We start from the raw sequence: 20,885 nt of genomic DNA on the forward strand, positions 1-20,885 counted from the left end.
TGTGTGTGTGTGTGTGTGTATATATATATATATATACACAGTACAGTCCAAAAGTTTGGAACCACTAAGATTTTTAATGTTTTTAAAAGAAGTTTCGTCTGCTCACCAAGGCTACATTTATTTAATTAAAAATACAGTAAAAAAAACAGTAATATTGTGAAATATTATTACAATTTAAAATAACTGTGTACTATTTAAATATATTTGACAAAGTAATTTATTCCTGTGATCAAAGCTGAATTTTCAGCATCATTACTCCAGTCTTCAGTGTCACATGATCCTTCAGAAATCATTCTAATATAATGATTTGCTGCTCAATAAACATTTATGATTATATTCAATGTTGAAAACAGTTGTGTACTTTTTTTTTTTTTCAGGATTCCTTGATGAATAGAAAGTTCAAAAGAACAGCATTTATCTGAAATACAAAGCTTCTGTAGCATTATACACTACCGTTCAAAAGTTTGGGGTCAGTAAGAATTTTTATTTTTATTTTTTTGAAAAGAAATTAAAGAAATGAATACTTTTATTCAGCAAGGATGCATTAAATCAATCAAAAGTGGCAGTAAAGACATTTATAATGTTACAAAAGATTAGATTTAAAATAAACACTGTTCTTTTGAACTTTCTATTCATCAAATAATCCTGAAAAAAAAAATATTGTACACAAATATTTTGTACAATTGTACACATTAAATGTTTCTTGAGCAGCAAATCAGCATATTAGAATGATTTCTGAGGGATCATGTGACACTGAAGACTGGAGTAATGATGCTGAAAATTCAGCTTTGATCACAGGAATAAATTACTTTGTGAAATATATTCAAATAGAAAACAGTTATTTTAAATTGTAATAATATTTCACAATATTACTGTTTTTTACTGTATTTTTAATTAAATAAATGTAGCCTTGGTGAGCAGACGAAACTTCTTTTAAAAACATTAAAAATCTTAGTGGTTCCAAACTTTTGGACTGTACTGTGTATATATATATATATACACTTCTATATATATATATATATATATATATATATATATATATATATATATATATATATATATATATATATATATATATACACACACACATATATGTATATATGTATGTGATATATGATATAATATATAATGAACCATAAATAATTTTATTTATTGAAAAATTAATGACAATATATAATTATATATGAATTATATGTTTTATTTTTCATTATTTCATCATAATTATATTAAGAATTAATGAAAAATAAAAAAATTATAATGTCCAATTATTTTATTCTTCATTATTTTAAGTCATAGTCATATTTATGACAAAATGATAAAAAATAAATAAAAATGATATGAACTTATTTTTATTACATATATATAATTAATAAATAAAATAAATAAATTATATTTTATGATAAAATAATGAAAATGAATACATAAAATCATATATAATTATATCTGTCACTGTATTCCTGAGAATGACCCAGAACTTTCATACAATAAACAGCTGGATCATAGAAATGCATTTAATATTTGATAGCAAATTTTCCCGCTGACATAAAATCAAGCCACATGAGTTCCTTGCATGATTATGAAGAGAGGCAGAGTGAAATGGGCCTGTATTAAAGTTGGTATATTTTGGGCAATAATAGAGCGAGGGCGTGTGGATCTGCGGGGGTCAGGAGGTCTGGAGAAACTCTAGAGCCTCGTGAAGTCTGGGCAGGGGGGGGGATTCTGGGAGGGGTGACTGCAGAGTAAGGAAAATCTTCTGAGTAATTTGAACACGTTCCCAGAGACTCAACCTGGATGAGTGTCAGTCTCTCCCCCCATCCCAAAAAAGGAGAGAAGGATGAGTGCGTGACCAAGAGAGGTGGAGTTACTGCAGCCGTCCGGACCTGAAGAACAGCAGCTCAGCGTGAGGGGATCTGACGCTTCATCAGCTTCATCAGTTCTGCTCTTCAGCACCTCACTTTTTTCATTCACAGACTGCAGTTCCTCTGTGAGTATTGATTATCAAGCTATCTTATTATTTTTCTGCAGTGGTAGTTTCTCTCATGTGTGAGTATATTAGAAATACTGTGTTAAATGTGCACAGTATAGTTTCACATCTATTTCTCTTTCACTCTCTGTCTGTCCTTCTTTGACTTTTATGGTTTAAAGATTGATGGCTTGGTTTGTGAGTATCTGTTGTGAAATACTGGAGCACTGACGTGTCGTTTATCACGTTTGTTCTCGCTGGGTCTCTAAACGAGCGTTCGCTTTGATGCTTTAATGTCAAGGACTCACATCTGTAGGTGAAGTCTGTTTGATGCATCAACTGGATATGAAAGTTATGAGAATGTTGTGAACAATATAAGGGTGAATTTCTCAAATGCCTTCATCACCTGCAACAAATATGGATTTTTAAGATTAGTAAGACATAATTATGACAAAATGTTTAAATTATGACAAAAAGTCAAAGTTATGACAGTCATAATTATGAAACAAGTCGAAATTGTCATAAAAAGTGGCAATTATGACACAAGTCAAAATGATGACACAAAAAAATCATAATTATAAAATAAAAAGTCAATTTAAAAAAATAATTATGACATTAAAAGTAAAAATTATGATATAAAAAGACAAAATTATGGCATTAAAAAATATAATTATAAGATTTTGAAATAAAAAGAAAATTTTGACAAAAAAATGAAATTATTTTACCTTAAAAAAGTAAAAACTATGCCATAAAAGTCAACATTCTGACTTACAAAGTCATTATGACAAAAAGTCGAAATTGTGACAGTCAAAATTATGACATTAAAAATATAATTATAGTCATATAGTCATAATTATAAAATAAGTCAAAATTGTCATAAGTCGCAATTATGACAAGTCAAAATGATGATTATCATAATTATAAAATAAAAAGTAATAATTAAAAAAAATTACATTACAAGTCGAAATTATGGCATTAAAAAAATACCATTATGATACAAAAAGTCAAAATTATGACAAAAAATTTTAATTATTTGACCTTAAAAAAGTCAACATTCTGACAAAGCCATTATGACATAAAAAGTTGAAATTGTGACAAAAAGTAAAAATTATGACATTAAAAATATAGTTATGACAAAAAAAATGTTGAAATTATGACATAAAAATCATGTCTGCATCACTTGCAACAAATATGAATTTTTAGAATTAGTAAGACTTTTTTTGATACTTTTATTCAGCAAGGATGCATTAAATTGATCAAAAGAAACATTCATAATGTTACAAAAAATGTTTCAAATAATGCTGTTCTTTTCAACTTTATATTCATCAAAGAATCCTGAAATATCCTGAAAAATCAATAACAGTTTCCAGTAAAATATGAAGCAGCACAACTGTTTTCAACATTGATAATAATCAGAAATGTTTCTTGAGCATCAAATCATCATATTAGAATGATTTCTGAAGGATCATGTGACACTGAAGACTGCAGTAATGATGCTGAAAATTCAACTTTGATCACATGAATAAATTATATTTTACAGTATATTCACATAGAAAACAGTTATTCTAAATAGCAAAAATATTTCACATTTTTACTGTATTTTTGATCAGATAAATGAAGCCTTGGTGAGCAGAAGAGACTTCTTTCAAAAACATTAAAAAATCTTACCGACCCCAAACGTTGAAAATTTATATATAGGCTCAACAACACATATTGTCATGTATTCTTACTTAAGATTATATATCATTTTATAATTAAAGCATTTTATATTTACTTATTTGTATTACAGTAATGAGATTTGTTAGGCTACTGACAATTATATTAGGATTTAAACATGCTTAACTGTCATGAAAATGTCAAAACAATATAGATATATTTTCAGTTTGAATTGAATCTGACCTTAAATAAGAGTTCCAGTGTCTGCAGTGTTTCTGCTCATGAGCTCATGAACTAACAGCTGAGATCTGATCTATTTCAGAATCAGGCTGTAATGCATTAAAAGGTCACAAATGAACAGAAATGTCTTGTTGTCAACACCTCGTGAACTCTACGTGTCCAGGTGAAGATCTCGTCCACTATGGCCGGTCCGGTTCCAGCACTCCCAGACTCTTTTACTCCGAGTTCAAACAGCATTTATTCGGATCAGTTCGGTTTTTATGGTCTGGACTGTAACGTTCCTGGACTTTCAAAGGTCATCTTAGACAAACTCAACATGAAAGACTACCAAGATTACAGGTGAGAAACACACACACACACACACACACACACACACACACACACACACACGCAGTGTAAATGAGTTTGTAGCCTTCAGATGTCGTCACTCTTTCTCTCTCTCTCTCTCTCTCTTCCAGGGCAGCGTTGGAGGGCAAAAGCAAGGTGGGCTTTCGCTCTCACAAAGAAATGTTTCAGAATCTAGAAGACACGTTTAAATTCTGTGCCTGCTGCTCCAAACTACCGTCCAACCTTCCAGATCCTAAAGCGCTCAAACGCTGCATCAAGTGAGTGATGACAACATTACCACACACCTGTTCAAGAGATGTTCCTTGAGCAGCAAATCAGCATATTCTGAAGGATCATGTGACACTGAAGACTGGAGTAATGATGCTGAAAATTCAGCTTTGATCACAGGAATAAATTACAATTTAAAATATATTCTGTGTACACCTCTCAGCTGAGGGGAACACATTTATGAAATGTAAACATAGTTCACTTTTTTAACACAACTGCTCTGGTAACTGTGGAAATCCAAATCAAGCTTTTGTAAACCATAATAATGACATAATAAAGTGAAATTATGACATAATAAGTCATCATTATGATATTAAATGTCAAAATTCTGACTTGGACATAAAAAGTCAAAATTATGACGTTGAAATTATGACATAAAATCTTAATTATGACATTAAAAAGTCGAAATTATGAGAAAAAGTCAAAATTATGACAAAAAATAATAATTATGGCATTAAAAAGTCGAAATTATGACGTCGAAAATGACAAAAAGAATCATAATTATGACAAAAAGTTTAAATTATGACAAAAAGTCAAAGTAATGACAGTCATAATTATGAAATGTGTCAAAATAGTCAAAAAATCGCAATTATGACGTCAAAATGATGACAAAAAATCAATTATAAAATAAAAAGTCGAAATTATGACAAAAAATGAAAAATCATAATTGTGACAAAAAGTCAAATTATGACAAAAAATAATTACATTAAAACTTGAAATTATGACAAAAAGTAAACATTCTGGCTTGAAAAAATCATAATTATGACAAAAAGTCAAAATTATGACATTAAAGAAAAATATATAATTATGACATGAAAAGTCAAAATTATGACATAAAAAGTAAACATTCTGGCTTGAAAAATCATGATTATGACAAAAAGTCGAAATTATGACATAAAAGTCAAAATTATGATATTAAAAAATATGTAATTATGACATAAAAAGTCATAATCATGGCATAAAAATGAAATTTTGACAAAAAGGAAAATTGTGACAAAAATTTTACTTACAAAGCCATAATTATGACATAGTCAAAACTGACATAAAAAGAAAAAGCTATGACATTAAAAATATAATTATGATGTCATAATTAAGTTGAGTCATAATAATGGCATAAAAACAATTTTGACATAAAAAGGAAAATTATGACCAAAAAAAATTGTAATTATGACATAAAAAGTCAAAATTGAAATAAGTCAAAATTATGACAAAATTAAGGCATAAAACATCTAAATTATGACATAAAAATCTGAAATGATGACAAAGTAGAAATTACATCAAATCATAATCATAAAATTATAACAAATCAAAGTTATGACAAAAAGTCATTATGTCGACTCATAATTTTGACTAATCTCAGTATGTCATATTTATGATTTTTATTTCATAATTAATATTTCCTAAAGCATGACGTGGTGAACTGGGCTTCAGGTAAGCAGCAGGTCATGTTGGTCGTGTTTCGGTGGAGTGTTTTGAACATGGTAAAGCAGGGACATAAAACAGGGACAGAACACCAAAATCCGGGACTGTCCGCGGAAACAGGGCCGTCTGGTCACCTAGTGTCAGATAATGAGAGTCTGTCAATAATCCAGTCATATCCACACAGCTGGTGCTGTCTCTCCTGCAGCGGGTGAAGGTCGAGCACAATCCTCCTGTAGGGTTCTGCCCTCAACATTATCACCCGCTTATTAACATTAACAAAGATCATGCAAGATGTTAACACCTCCATCTGAACAGGTCCTGTCCAGCACTGCTAATGATAATCCATTCAGCTTTTAATAATATAGTGGTGTCGCCCATTCAAAACTGCAGTAATCAGTTTAACTATGGTATTTGTTGTAAAACCATAGCAATCACAAAATCAGTGTTTTATAAAACATTAACCATGGTTTTACTACAGGAACCATAATATTACTATGATACTTGTAGTAAAACCATAGTGACTGCAGCACTTAAGACTTATTTTACTACAGTAACAATGCTTCACATGTGATTTTTGTAGTAAAACCATAGCAGCACAGTCAGAGAATTACTATGGTTTTACTACAGTGAGCTCAGTTTATTTGTAGTAAAATAGTAAAAATATTGTATCATGTTTTTGGTATTTTTTTATTAGTAAATTCCATGCCTGACCCCAAATTTCCCTCGTGGTTCAGTTCACACTGTTCTGGCCTAGAAGAATAAGATACTGCAAAGATCTGAATGCAGACATTCACCTAAAAATAGCACACTGTTCACCAAGTAGTAAGTACTGCTGTAGGCCAGTTGGGTTTCGTCCATTCAGGCTTTTATTGAACACACTGTTCAGTGTTATTCTGTGCTGTGAGACGCCCACTGTCAGCTCCCTCGAGAGATCGCCCATTTCACCACCAATGATCCACACTTAAACATCACTTAACAAGTCAATTTAAGTGATGGTTTATATATATATATATATATATATATATATATATATAATTATGTATTTAATGTTAGAAATATAATGTTAATATATAGATATTAAATTAATATAAATATTATATATAGAAATATAAAAAATATCAAACAAAATACTATATACAGTCAAACCAAAAATTATTCAGATATTTTTGATATATTTTTACTAGTGGGTGCAGGACACTATAGTTCATTTATGTAAGTGAGGATAGCAAAATAAAGTAAACTGTGACATATTATACCCAAAAATTCTTCATACAGTGAAATTGATAAAAATTTGGGACCAAAAATTATTCAGACTCTTTGACCTGACCATGTTTTGCTTAAGTGTTATCTGACATAATTAAGATTAATTTTTTCTGACACAGTTTAAAGGGCCCTAGAACGTCTTTTTACAAGATGTAATATAAGTCTAAGGTGTCCCCTGAATGTGTCTGTGAAGTTTCAGCTCAAAATACCCCATAGATTTTTTTAAATTAATTTTTTTTAACTGCCTATTTTGGGGCATAATTAGAAATTAGCCGATTCAGGGTGTGTGGCCCTTTAAATCTGGTGCTCCACGCCCCGAGAGCTCGCGCTTGCCTTAAACAACATAAAAAAAGTTCACACAGCTAATATAACCCTCAAAATGGTTTGTCATGCAGCATGTCTAATCGCGTAAGTACAGTGTTTATTTTGATGTTTACATTTGATTCTGAATGAGTTTGAGGCTGTGACCCGTGGCTAACGGCTAATGCTACACTGTTGGAGAGATTTATAAAGAATGAAGTTGTGTTTATGAATTATACAGACTGCAAGTGTTTAAAAATGAAAATAACGACGGCTCTCGTCTCCGTGAATACAGTAAGAAACGATGGTAACTTTAACCACATTTAACAGTACATTAGCAACATGCTAACGAAACATTTAGAAAGACAATTTACAAATATCACTAAAAATATCATGTAATCATGGATCATGTCAGTTATTATTGCTCCATCTGCCATTTTTCGCTGTTGTTCTGGCTTGCTTACCTAGTCTGATGATTCAGCTGTGCACAGATCCAGACGTTAATACTGGCTGCCCTTGTCTAATGCCTTGAACATGAGCTGGCATATGCAAATATTGGGGGCGTACATATTAATGATCCCGACTGTTACGTAACAGTCGGTGTTATGTTGAGATTCGCCTGTTCTTCGGAGGTCTTTTAAACAAATGAGATTTATATAAGAAGGAGGAAACAATGGAGTTTGAGACTCACTGTATGTCATTTCCATGTACTGAACTCTTGATATTTAAAGGTGCCCTAGATTGTTTTTTTACAAGATGTAATATAAGTCCTAGGTGTCCCCTGAATGTGTCTGTGAAGTTTCAGCTCAAAATACCCCATAGATTTTTTTTTAATTAATTTTTTTAACTGCCTATTTTGGGGCATCATTAACTATGCACTGATTTTTTCAGCGCGCCGCCCCTTTAAGAGATGCGCGCCCTCTGCCCCACGAGCTCTCGACTACAATACAGTGCATTTACAAAGTTCACACAGCTAATATAACCCTCAAATGGATCTTTACAAGATGTTCGTCATGCATGCTGTATGCATGCTTCGAATTATGTGAGTAAAGTATTTATTTAGATGGTTACGTTTGATTCTGTGTGAGTTTGAGGCTGTGCTCCGTGGCTAAAGCTAACATTACACACTGTTGGAGAGATTTATAAAGAATGAAGTTGTGTTTATGAATTATACAGACTGCACGTGTTTAAAAATGAAAATAGCAACGACTCTTGTCTCCGTGAATACAGTAAGAAACTATGGTAACTTTAACCACATTTAACAGTATATTAGCAAAATGCTAATGAAACATTTAGAAAGACAATTTACAAATATCACTAAAAATATCATGATATCATGGATCATGTCAGTTATTATTGCTCCATCTGCCATTTTTCGCTGTTGTTCTTGCTTGCTTACCTTGTCTGTGCACAGATCCAGCCGTTAATACTGCCTTTCCTTGTCTAATGCGTCGAATGGGCTGGCATTATGCAAATATTGGGGTCGTACATATTAATGATCCCGACTGTTACGTAACAGTTGGTGTTATGTTGAGATCCGAGTGTTTTCCGGAAGTCTTTTAAACAAATGAGATTTACATAAGGAGGAGGAAACAATGGGGTTTGAAACTCAATGTATGTCTTTTCCATGTACTGAACTCTTGTTATTCAACTATGCCAAGGTAAATTCAAATTCTGATTCTAGGTCACCTTTAACTCTGAGATCTTGTCATATTTTATTACCATCTTTTTAAAATATAGTGAATAATCTGAATTAATGAATGAAATGTTCCAGGTGTCTGAATAAATTTGGGTTTGACTGTATATATTAAATAATATTAATATATATATTAATATTATAAATATTAATTTATATAAATAATGAAAATGAAAATGATCAATTATAAAAAAAAATTATATAAATATTATATATGAAAATATAAAATATATAAAACAAAATATTACATATTTACATATACATATATATAGTTTTAAGCTGTGGTTTATATAAAATATACAACATATTATATGTTTTATATATATATAAAATAAGATTTATCGTCTAACACAGTAGGTTAAGTCTCCTTTTGTCTCTGCCGGCTGTTCTCGTAAAACCCGATCTGATTTTTTAGTCTTTGTGCAGAGGGGAAATGTTTACGACAGGGTCACACACACCACATGATGCGCCACCACAATAAAAACTTAAAGTACTGAAATGATGAGGGCAGCTTCTAAAAACAGCACAGAAGTGTTGATATTATGTAATATGTTTAGTGCTAGAATGTATTAACTCTTTAATGTCTGTTTTTGTGTCTTTCTCACTCGTCTCAGGTGTCTGAATGTGTATTACTGCAGTAAAGAGTGTCAGAAGAAAGACTGGTCTTTGCATAAGAAGTTCTGTAAAATGCTCCACAAGGTCTCCATCGACCGGCTGGTGGAGTGGCTCGTTCACACAGGTGAGAGAGAGCAGCGTATGTGGTTGCTAGGGACTCGTGATCAAGTGGTTGCTAAGTAATATTCTGTCAATCATCCTGTGGTCCAATAGGAGATCTTCCTTTCCCTACGGAGGTGTGGTCTCGTCCTGCTAAAGACGTCAGGTGTTGGGACGATTGGGTGTCCATACAAGGAGATCTGACTCCGCATCTGGAGCCCATCCTGTCTGGACAAAACATGACAAACCTCTGGACCAATGCCTGCAGGCCGCGGCCGGAGGAGGCGGAGCTTCGCAAGTCTGTGTGGCGGGTGTGCAGCGAATTCTTCTCTCGGTCACTGACGGTGGGACTCGGGATTCAAATGTCCCGTCTGGACCCGTATTCCCGCCCCCTGACTGTACATCTAGTCGGCGCCGGTCACAACGAGACCCTGGGAGCCAGACTCACAGACATGGACGAGCTCAACCGCATGTTCCCGGGGCACCAGGGGCTGGAGGTGGTGATGGTGGGGCCCGAGGTCGTCAAGGGGCCCATCATGAGGCCTCCGCTGAGGGCGTTCGGACCCCGGGGAAGAGTGTACATCAGCGCTTACAAGGGACTCTACCACCAGTTCTGGGAGGAAGTTGTAGAGAAAGGAGAAGCAGCCAAACCAGATCTAGTGATTGGATTTCATCCAGGTACAAACAAACCTCCATATCTTAAACTAAAACTATTAAAAATCATTTCTGGTCATTTAAATAAAGCTGAAATAAATTCAAATATAAATATAGATTTTTGCTGCAATAAATAAGCTTAAGTTGAAGTACTTAAAGGGGCTCTACGTAGGAATGACACCCAGTGGTCAAAATAGGTACTGCAGTCCAAATTCAAAATATTGTTTGCCCCGCCCCCTCCTTCAAAGACGCAGGTGGCCAGCTTGAGGACACGCAACAATAGGGAGCGCAATTGACAATGAAAGCTGAGGAGACTTACACACTGTAAGCTGATGAGTTGATTTATCTGTTTTAATATGCTGTCGTTCACAGAGATTTTTAGATGGATGCAGAGGCTTTTTAGGTCAGGTAAATTCTGCGAATCTCTGACTGGTTTCCACTGGCAACCTGTGATGTCGAAATACTATTGGATAAACTGACAGCACGAGGTTTCGCACAGACCAAAACAAAAGCAGACATTCCGACACGGAACACACATTTCAAAGTAGAATATCTGGCTGTAGCATTGTTTTTCTGAGGAACAAGTTGGTGAACTTAGCATGTTTCCTAAATATCTGCAAACATATTGGGATATTTTTATGCCTTATTAAAGTAAAAATCGTACATATAGCCCCTTTAAATGGCTAAAACTGAAATAAAAATTAATTAATATAATAATTAGTAAAGGCCCAAGAACACAAAGAACAATAACTATAAAGATAATGATAAATATATAGTTCTAAAAATTGTTCTAAATATAAATGATAACGATATAGAGAATTGATATCATTGTGATCACTTACAGAACTATTTTTTTCCAGCTGTTTAACAATAAAACACTGACAGCCAATCAGAATCCATTGTAATTTAAGGGCTCGTGCATTTAAAATGGCGGACGACATTGCGTAGAAGTTAATAGCGGAGGTCCAGAAAAAGCCACCACTGTTTGACAAGTCAAACCCCTTTTCAATGATACTTTGAAGAAATAAGTATAAAGAATAAATTTTGAGTATTAACAATGAGATCATTATGTCAGGCTATCAAACAGTGTAACGTAACATTACCTCAGGTATCCAGCGCTAGTTTCGACAACATTGTCTTGCTTCCTTTGAAGTTGCAGTGAAAAAGATTGCTGTTTTTGTTTTTATTCTGCTGTATTGACTCTGTCAGCTAAATTCACTGTTAGATTAGATCGATGACACTAGCTATTCACTGGAAACATAGCATGCTGAGGACGTCTGCTGGTTAAAGCCATGTAAATGCAACAAGAACTGCAAAAACATATTTCACACACTTTGAAACCGCAGCGCAAGCTTAGAATAAACACACCGTTATCGTTCGTTGTGAACGGGCCTTAATTCTTAATAGTTTTAGTTATCAGTAACAACACTGGTCCTAAATGATAACAGATAAAGAATTAAGGCCCCTTCACTCCAAGAACGATAACTATAAAGATATTGGCATCCACACCAGTGGACGATATTGTTCTGTTTATTCTAAGCACGAGCTGCAGTTTATGTTGTCTGTCGCTTTAAATCAAACACTTAATATATAGAAAAAGTGCACTCGTATTATTATGAAAGTGCAATGCGCAATATGGCGGAATAAGTCCCGCCTTTTAAATAAGAGTCAATAGACCCTTTTCACATTTCTGGGTTTCTCAGAAACGGAAGTCGTCATAGTTGGGTAAACTTTTATAGCGGTGAATGAGAGACTTCATTAAATGTATTTTTGTGTGTTTCCAATTGCGAAAATAGCAAAAGAAAAGCTCCACAATATTGTTTTCAAAACTTCGTCACTCCCATAGCAGCTGTAATAGAAATACAATCACAGCAGAGTTAACTAGTTTTTTGTAATTTGATGCAAAGGTAATATAATACTAAGTATAGTGTTATAAATGTACATACATTTAAAAAAAAATGAAAATATAAAAAAAACTTTGCAGGATTTACGATATTGTTGACCGTTAAAACACATCATCACAGTCTGTGAAAAGCATCTATCGCTGATTGGTAAAGTCATTGCATCACTGCAGCGGCCGAAAAATGCCATGATTCAAGTGTTTAGAAACAAAATTTAAAGGGTTAGTTCACCCAAAAATGAAAATTCATTAATCTTCGGAACACAAATTGAGATATTTTAGTTGAAATCCGATGGCTGCATAGGGAGCAATGACATTTCCTCTCTCAAGATCCATAAAGGTACTAAAAACATATTTAAATCAGTTCATGTGAGTACAGTGGTTCAATATTAATATTATAAAGCGACGAGAATATTTTTGGTGCGCCAAAAAAACAAAATAACGAATTATTTAGTGATGGCCGATTTCAAAACACTGCTTCAGGAAGCTTCGGAGCGTTATGAATCAGCGTATCGAATCATGATTTGGAGCGCCAAAGTCACGTGATTTCAGCAGTTTGGAGGTTTGACACGCGATCCGAATTATGGTTCGACACACTGATTCATAACGCTCCGAAGCTTCCTGAAGCAGCCAAGTTGTTATTTTGGGGGTTTTTTTGGTGCACAAAAAATATTCTCGTCGCTTTATAATATTAATATTGAACCACTGTACTCACATGAACTGATTTAAATATGTTTTTAGTACATGAATGGATCTTGAGAGAGGAAATGTCATTGCTGGCTATGCAGGCCTCACTGAGCCATCGGATTTCAACTAAAATATCTTAATTTGTGTTCTGAAGATGAACAAAGGTCTTACAGGTGTAAAACGGCACAAGTGTGAGTAATAAATGACATTATTTTAATTTTTGGGTGAACTAACCCTTTAAGAGACAGTTGTTGTCAGATTTCATTGGTGATTTCAAATATGAAATTTAATCGAAAGCTTGGTGTACAGCTTCGGAGAATTTGACGTTTCCTCATTCAAAGAGCTGCACTTCCATGCCCGAGAGGCGTTTCAAAGATGGCCGCCGAGTGAAATGCTCGAGCTCTTTAAAGCAGAATAGATTCTGACTAGCTGTCAATGTTTTTATTTTCATCCGCTGGAAAAATTAGTTCTGAAAGTGATTCCAACTATATCGTTTCACTGTGTCTTTATGGTTATAGTTGTGCTGTGGACTCAGCTTGTCTTTTATAGGCTATTTAGAATGATTTTTACAATGATGTCTTTATCTAACAGAACATAACTAACTGCTTTGATGTAGGAGAGAGCACTATATTTTAATTAGGCCAATCAGAGCAGTACTGATCATGCTCAAAAGCATTGAGGATCTTAATTAGGCGCAAACTTCTATTAACTTAATTAACCTTAAAGCACACTAATGTAAATAATTGAAAACAATTAGCATTAACTAACTATTTCACTATAAAAAAATCTAATTAATCAGTCATTTTTTGAACCAGTTCACTGAAATGAATAACATATTTGGTCTGTGTGGTGAATATAGTAATGCAGTCTGAGGTGTTGAGGAGTTTACTAGGAGAGAGATTTGACTTTCTCTGCGGTCTGTTGTCTTCGTGTGCCGACGTGTGACCCTTCGGGCTCCAGTGGGGGTTTAGTTTCCATCTATAGCATCAGACAGACTTTTCTTTTAGGGAGATTCACTCTGTAGACAGGTGCCACTTTACCACAGCTGTAATTCATCTGACTAGGCCTTGCTGTCGGACTTTTACTAGCCGTGATTCATAGTAACAGCTGACAGTTTGAGGCTCACCATCAGTCTACCAGAATCACCAAACAGTCACACACACACTGACATGTGGACAGATAGCTGTGTAGAAGAGACTGAACAACAATATTTTAGCTGTGACGTTATCATTTTACTTGAGCGTGGTGGTGTAGTGGTTAAAGCCCAGGCTGGTCACCAGAGGGTTGCTGGTTCAAATCCTGAGATGTAAGATGAGCTCTAACTGAGGATTATCTCTGTAATGAGTGAACTGTGAGTCACTTTGAATCAAAGCATCTGCTAAATGGCCAGTTACTTATTTACTTAGCAGTAAAATTAACACTCGGCGAGTGTCACATTAAAAACAGATGCTTGTGTCCATACAACTTTTAGCATGGTGGAAAATATAGCAGTTGGAAGCTTTATTTCCTGCTTAAATGTCAAAAGTCAAGAATTCTGAAATCTGAATTCAAGAAATCTGTTGAGTCTCAATAGAGCTTGTAAGCATTGTGAGAAATAATTTTTTTTTCCATTTTAATTTGTTTTGATTTTTATTTGATTATTTATTATTTTTTATTTCATTTTGTTTTATATATTTTTATATTTGTATTATATTTTTATGTATATTATATTTTTATTTAATTTCAACTTGAACATTCTTTTTAAATTGTGCTTTGATAAAGCAGCTAAATATTTCTTAAAAAATAAGGAAAATAAAATATGCGGAGCCCCGGACATGACATGCAGGAAAAAAATAGTAGGCTAAATTGTGCGCACGATTTACTAATTCATTTCCTCGATTTACTAAAACGTGCGCACGATTTACTAATTCATTTCCTCGATTTACTAAAACGTGCGCACGATTTACTAATTCATTTCCTCGATTTACTAAAATGCACGCACGATTTACTAATTCATTCCCTCGATTTACTAAAACGTGCGCACGATTTACTAATTCATTTCCTCGATTTACTAAAACTTGTGCACGATTTACTATTTCTTTCCTTCGATTTACTAATTCATTCCCTCGATTGACTAATTAATTCCCTCGATTTACTAATTCATTTCCTCGATTTACTAAAACGTGCGTACGATTTACTATTTTTTCCCTTAATTTACTAAAACGTGCGCACAATTTACTATTCCGTTCCCTCAATTTACTAAAATGCACGCATGATTTACTAATTCATTCCCTCGATTTACTAAAACGTGCGGACGATTTACTAATTCATTTCCTTGATTTACTAAAACGTGCGCACGATTTACTAATTCATTTCCTCGATTTACTAAAACTTGTGCACGATTTACTATTTCTTTCCTTCGATTTACTAATTCATTCCCTCGATTGACTAATTAATTCCCTCGATTTACTAATTCATTTCCTCGATTTACTAAAACGTGCGTACGATTTACTATTTTTTCCCTTAATTTACTAAAACGTGCGCACAATTTACTATTCCGTTCCCTCAATTTACTAAAATGCACGCATGATTTACTAATTCATTCCCTCGATTTACTAAAACGTGCGGACGATTTACTAATTCATTTCCTTGATTTACTAAAACGTGCGCACGATTTACTAATTCATTTCCTCGATTTACTAAAACTTGTGCACGATTTACTATTTCTTTCCTTCGATTTACTAATTCATTCCCTCGATTTACTAATTCATTTCCTCGATTTACTAAAACGTGCGTACGATTTACTATTTTTTTCCCTTAATTTACTAAAACGTGCGCACAATTTACTATTCCGTTCCCTCGATTTACTAAAATGCACGCATGATTTACTAATTCATTCCCTCGATTTACTAAAAGGTGCGCACGATTTACTAATTCATTCCCTCGATTTACTAAAACGTGCGCACGATTTACTAATTCATTTCCTCGATTTACTAAAACTTGTGCACGATTTACTATTTCTTTCCTTCGATTTACTAATTCATTCCCTCGATTGACTAATTAATTCCCTCGATTTACTAATTCATTTCCTCGATTTACTAAAACGTGCGTACGATTTACTATTTTTTCCCTTAATTTACTAAAACGTGCGCACAATTTACTATTCCGTTCCCTCAATTTACTAAAATGCACGCATGATTTACTAATTCATTCCCTCGATTTACTAAAACGTGCGGACGATTTACTAATTCATTTCCTTGATTTACTAAAACGTGCGCACGATTTACTAATTCATTTCCTCGATTTACTAAAACTTGTGCACGATTTACTATTTCTTTCCTTCGATTTACTAATTCATTCCCTCGATTGACTAATTAATTCCCTCGATTTACTAATTCATTTCCTCGATTTACTAAAACGTGCGTACGATTTACTATTTTTTCCCTTAATTTACTAAAACGTGCGCACAATTTACTATTCCGTTCCCTCAATTTACTAAAATGCACGCATGATTTACTAATTCATTCCCTCGATTTACTAAAACGTGCGGACGATTTACTAATTCATTTCCTTGATTTACTAAAACGTGCGCACGATTTACTAATTCATTTCCTCGATTTACTAAAACTTGTGCACGATTTACTATTTCTTTCCTTCGATTTACTAATTCATTCCCTCGATTTACTAATTCATTTCCTCGATTTACTAAAACGTGCGTACGATTTACTATTTTTTTCCCTTAATTTACTAAAACGTGCGCACAATTTACTATTCCGTTCCCTCGATTTACTAAAATGCACGCATGATTTACTAATTCATTCCCTCGATTTACTAAAAGGTGCGCACGATTTACTAATTCATTTCCTCGATTTACTAAAACGTGCGCACGATTTACTAATTCATTTCCTCGATTTACTAAAACTTGTGCACGATTTACTATTTCTTTCCTTCGATTTACTAATTAATTCCCTCGATTTACTAATTCATTTCCTCGATTTACTAAAACGTGCGCACGATTTACTAATTCATTTCCTCGATTTACTAAAACTTGTGCACGATTTACTATTTCTTTCCTTCGATTTACTAATTCATTCCCTCGATTTACTAATTAATTCCCTCGATTTACTAATTCATTTCCTCGATTTACTAAAACTTGTGCACGATTTACTATTTCTTTCCTTCGATTTACTAATTCATTCCCTCGATTTACTAATTAATTCCCTCGATTTACTAATTCATTTCCTCGATTTACTAATTAATTCCCTCGATTTACTAATTCATTTCCTCGATTTACTAATTAATTCCCTCGATTTACTAATTAATTCCCTCGATTTACTAATTAATTCCCTCGATTTACTAATTCATTTCCTCGATTTACTAAAACGTGCGCACGATTTACTAATTCATTTCCTCGATTTACTAAAACTTGTGCACGATTTACTATTTCTTTCCTTCGATTTACTAATTCATTCCCTCGATTTACTAATTAATTCCCTCGATTTACTAATTCATTTCCTCGATTTACTAAAACGTGCGTACGATTTACTATTTTTTTCCCTTAATTTACTAAAACGTGCGCACAATTTACTATTCCGTTCCCTCGATTTACTAAAATGCACGCATGATTTACTAATTCATTCCCTCGATTTACTAAAAGGTGCGCACGATTTACTAATTCATTTCCTTGATTTACTAAAACGTGCGGACGATTTACTAATTCATTTCCTCGATTTACTAAAACGTGCGCACGATTTACTAATTCATTTCCTCGATTTACTAAAACGTGCGGACGATTTACTATTTTGTTCCCTCGATTTATAAGTCATACACGACGAAATAGTAAATCACGTGCACCTTTTAGTAAATTGAGGGAACGAAATAATAAATCGTTCACGCAATTAAATTTTTTTTCTTGCACATCATGTGCGGGGCTCCATAAAAATAATATTTTAATGAAATAATAAAATTATTTCAGTTAGTTGATGTATTGTAACTTACTAAAATAAATAAAACTAAAATAAATAAAGCCTATATAGACATACTTAAAGAAAAAAATATGAAAATTAAAAAAAGACTAAATGTTTAACAAAAATTCAAATGAAAAATATAAAAATAAAAACTAATTCACAATATAAATAAAAACAGTATCTCAGTGATGCTAAAATAACACTGCATCTAAGCTAAATCTAAATTTTTATCAACTCACTAAACTAAGCTTACTTTTCATCCAAACAAGTGACAAACACAATACAAACACAGCATTAAACCATCATTCTCAGACCCCTTTATAGCACCGCTGCCTTTATCAACTTTAAATCTGCTCATATCCAAACACACGACAACACATCTAATCTGGGAAGAGGGGATATACACGCTATCAATCATAAAGTGGAGACAAACGAACAAAGACAGAGATTATCCAGCTAAACTCTCTTTGTGTGATTTGATGGATCCTCTAGTCTGCACCTGTCAGCTTCTGTCCTCTGTTTCTCGCTGTCTTCGTGAGCATGTGTTTTGTTGTTTGTGGTCTTGCGCAGGGTTTCACGCGTCTCAGGGGTTAGGAGAGGGCTGGCTGCCCACGCTACTGCTGCTCAGAGACTACAACATCCCATCCATGTTCACCATGTACAAGTAGGTGACACCCATTTCCTGATAATTTACTCACCCCCATGTCATCTAAGATGTTCATGTCTCTCTTTCTTCAGTCGAAAAGAAATGAAGGTTTTTGAGGAAAACATTCCAGGATTTTTCTCCAAATAGTGGACTTCAATGGGGTTCAACGGGTTGAAGGTCCAAATGTCAGTTTCAGTGCAGCTTCAAAGAGCTCTACATGATCCCAGACGAAGAATAAGAGTCTTATCTAGAGAAACAATCTGTCATTTTCTAAATAAAATAAAAATGTATATACTTTTTAACCACAAATGCTCATCTTGCACTGCTCTGTGATGTGCCACGTATTACGTAATCATGTTGGAAAGGTCACGTGTGACGTCTGGGATCATGTAGAGCTCTTTGAAGCTGCACTGAAACTGACATTTGGACCTTCAACCCGTTGAACCCCAGTGAAGTCCACTATATGGAGAAAAATCCTGGAATGTTTTCCTCAAAAACCTTCATTTCTTTTCGACTGAAGAAAGAAAGACATGAACATCTTGGATGAAATGGGGAAGAGTAAATTATCAGGAAATTTGAATTCTGAAGTGAACTGATCCTCTAAGTGTTTACATGGCGTATTTCAGGGTTTAGAAATAATATTTTTTTTTATTCAACCCAACCCAACCAAAGGTCATGGGTTTGATTCCAGGGAGTGCATGAAAATAATGAATGCCTTGAAATGCAATGTAAGTCGCTTGTATATATGGTAAAAACTCTTTAAAGACGTTCAGCGTTCATCTTCAAAGAGTGTCTTTGATGGCAGTAGTATGTAAAAAATTAAGACTATCTTTTCTTGCATTCTGAGTCTGACGTCCAAAGGCGTTTTTTTCCTTATTCCATGGATCTCGCTCATTTCCTCCACTTTTTCTGCCACCATAGTGTGCGTGCAACCGCAGTGACGTAACTGGCATGTGCTCCCAAATGGTCTATTCCAATGCAAATTTCATCTTAACTTCCTGTGATGTTTAAGATTCTTAAATTCTGAATGCTCAATCACACATGTTCCTGGATCATTCTTTGTTGCAGTGATGCGGAGCTGCAGTATTCCTTGCAGATTCTCATGGAACTCGAGATGGATGTTAAAGACACCGGACCGAATCCCTTCAGCTCCCAGAAACCCGAGCAGGTCCAGTCCAGCCCAAACAAAGCCCCCAGTTACTGCAACGCTTTTTATATTTACTTTCAGGGTCTGCTGGAGACACAACAGGAAGAAGAGTAGAAAGTTGCAAATAGTGCCCTAATTTTCTCAAAGAACAAAATTGCATATTACAGTTTATTATACAGTTACAGCATTTACTTAACAAATGTTTCATCTAAAACAGATAGTTCATTTAAAAATTCTGTCATCATTTACTCATATTTTGAAGAATATGGGTAACCAGATAGTTGATGGAATATAGAATATTTTTCCATGGAAGTCAATGTTTGATTACCAACATTCTTCTAAATATCTTCTTTTGTGTTCAGCAGAAGACAGAAATTCATACAGGTTTGGAACAACTTGAGAGTGAGTAAATGATGACAGAATTTTCATTTTTGGGTGAACTGTCCCTTTAAATGTAATTCTTTGCAGTTATTTGCAGCGCAATTTATTAGATTTTAGCGCCACCTAGTGCTGAAATCTGCTATGACATTTTCTTTATTTGCTCTTTAAAAAGGTTTATATTATATTATATCTTTTAATAATGAGTTTTTAATTCTATTTTGAGTCAGAACTTGTGTCAGATTGTTTTAATTTAGATTCACACTTAAGTGAATATTGTTTATTTGATATGGAAAAAGTATTTTGAAGCTAATAAATGTATATAAGCAAATTTATAAAAATGTGTCTGTCATTCTGTTATTGAAAGCCAAACAATACACTACCATTCAAAAGTTTGGGATCGGTAAGATGTCTTTAAAAGAAGTTTCGTCTGCTCACCAAGGCTGCATTTATTTAATTAAAAATACAGTAAAATCAGTAATATTGTGAAATATGATTACAATTTAAAATAACTGTTTTCTATTTGAAAATGTAATTTATTTCTGTGATCAAAGCTGAATTTTCAGCTTCATTACTCCAGGCTTCAGTGTCACATGATCCTTCAGAAATCATTCTAATATGATGATTTGCTGCTCAAGAAACATTTATTTTTATTATC

The 20,885-nt window shown here is 33.7% G+C and overlaps 1 protein-coding gene across 2 annotated transcripts; it reads left to right on the forward strand.

Moving 5' to 3' along the window:
* Window positions 1-1,711: 1,711 nt before the first annotated feature.
* On the forward strand, window positions 1,712-20,621 carry LOC125257458 (putative protein MSS51 homolog, mitochondrial). 2 transcript variants are annotated; one of them, XM_048173843.1, is made up of 7 exons: window positions 1,716-1,984; window positions 4,023-4,198; window positions 4,318-4,464; window positions 9,770-9,894; window positions 9,984-10,547; window positions 18,627-18,720; window positions 19,771-20,615. In XM_048173843.1, the coding sequence occupies exons 2-7, from the start codon at window positions 4,041-4,043 to the stop codon at window positions 19,961-19,963; spliced, it is 1,281 nt and encodes a 426-aa protein (XP_048029800.1). In that variant the 5' UTR covers window positions 1,716-1,984; window positions 4,023-4,040; the 3' UTR covers window positions 19,964-20,615. The 2 variants fall into 2 exon arrangements, with proteins under 2 accessions (XP_048029801.1, XP_048029800.1); XM_048173844.1 differs by lacking the exon at window positions 18,627-18,720 and having other exon boundaries at window positions 1,712-1,984; window positions 19,771-20,621.
* The last annotated feature ends 264 nt before the right edge of the window (window positions 20,622-20,885 follow it).

The sequence above is a fragment of the Megalobrama amblycephala genome, linkage group LG22 (genome assembly GCF_018812025.1).
Source record: "Megalobrama amblycephala isolate DHTTF-2021 linkage group LG22, ASM1881202v1, whole genome shotgun sequence".
Classification (NCBI taxonomy): Eukaryota; Metazoa; Chordata; class Actinopteri; order Cypriniformes; family Xenocyprididae; genus Megalobrama; species Megalobrama amblycephala.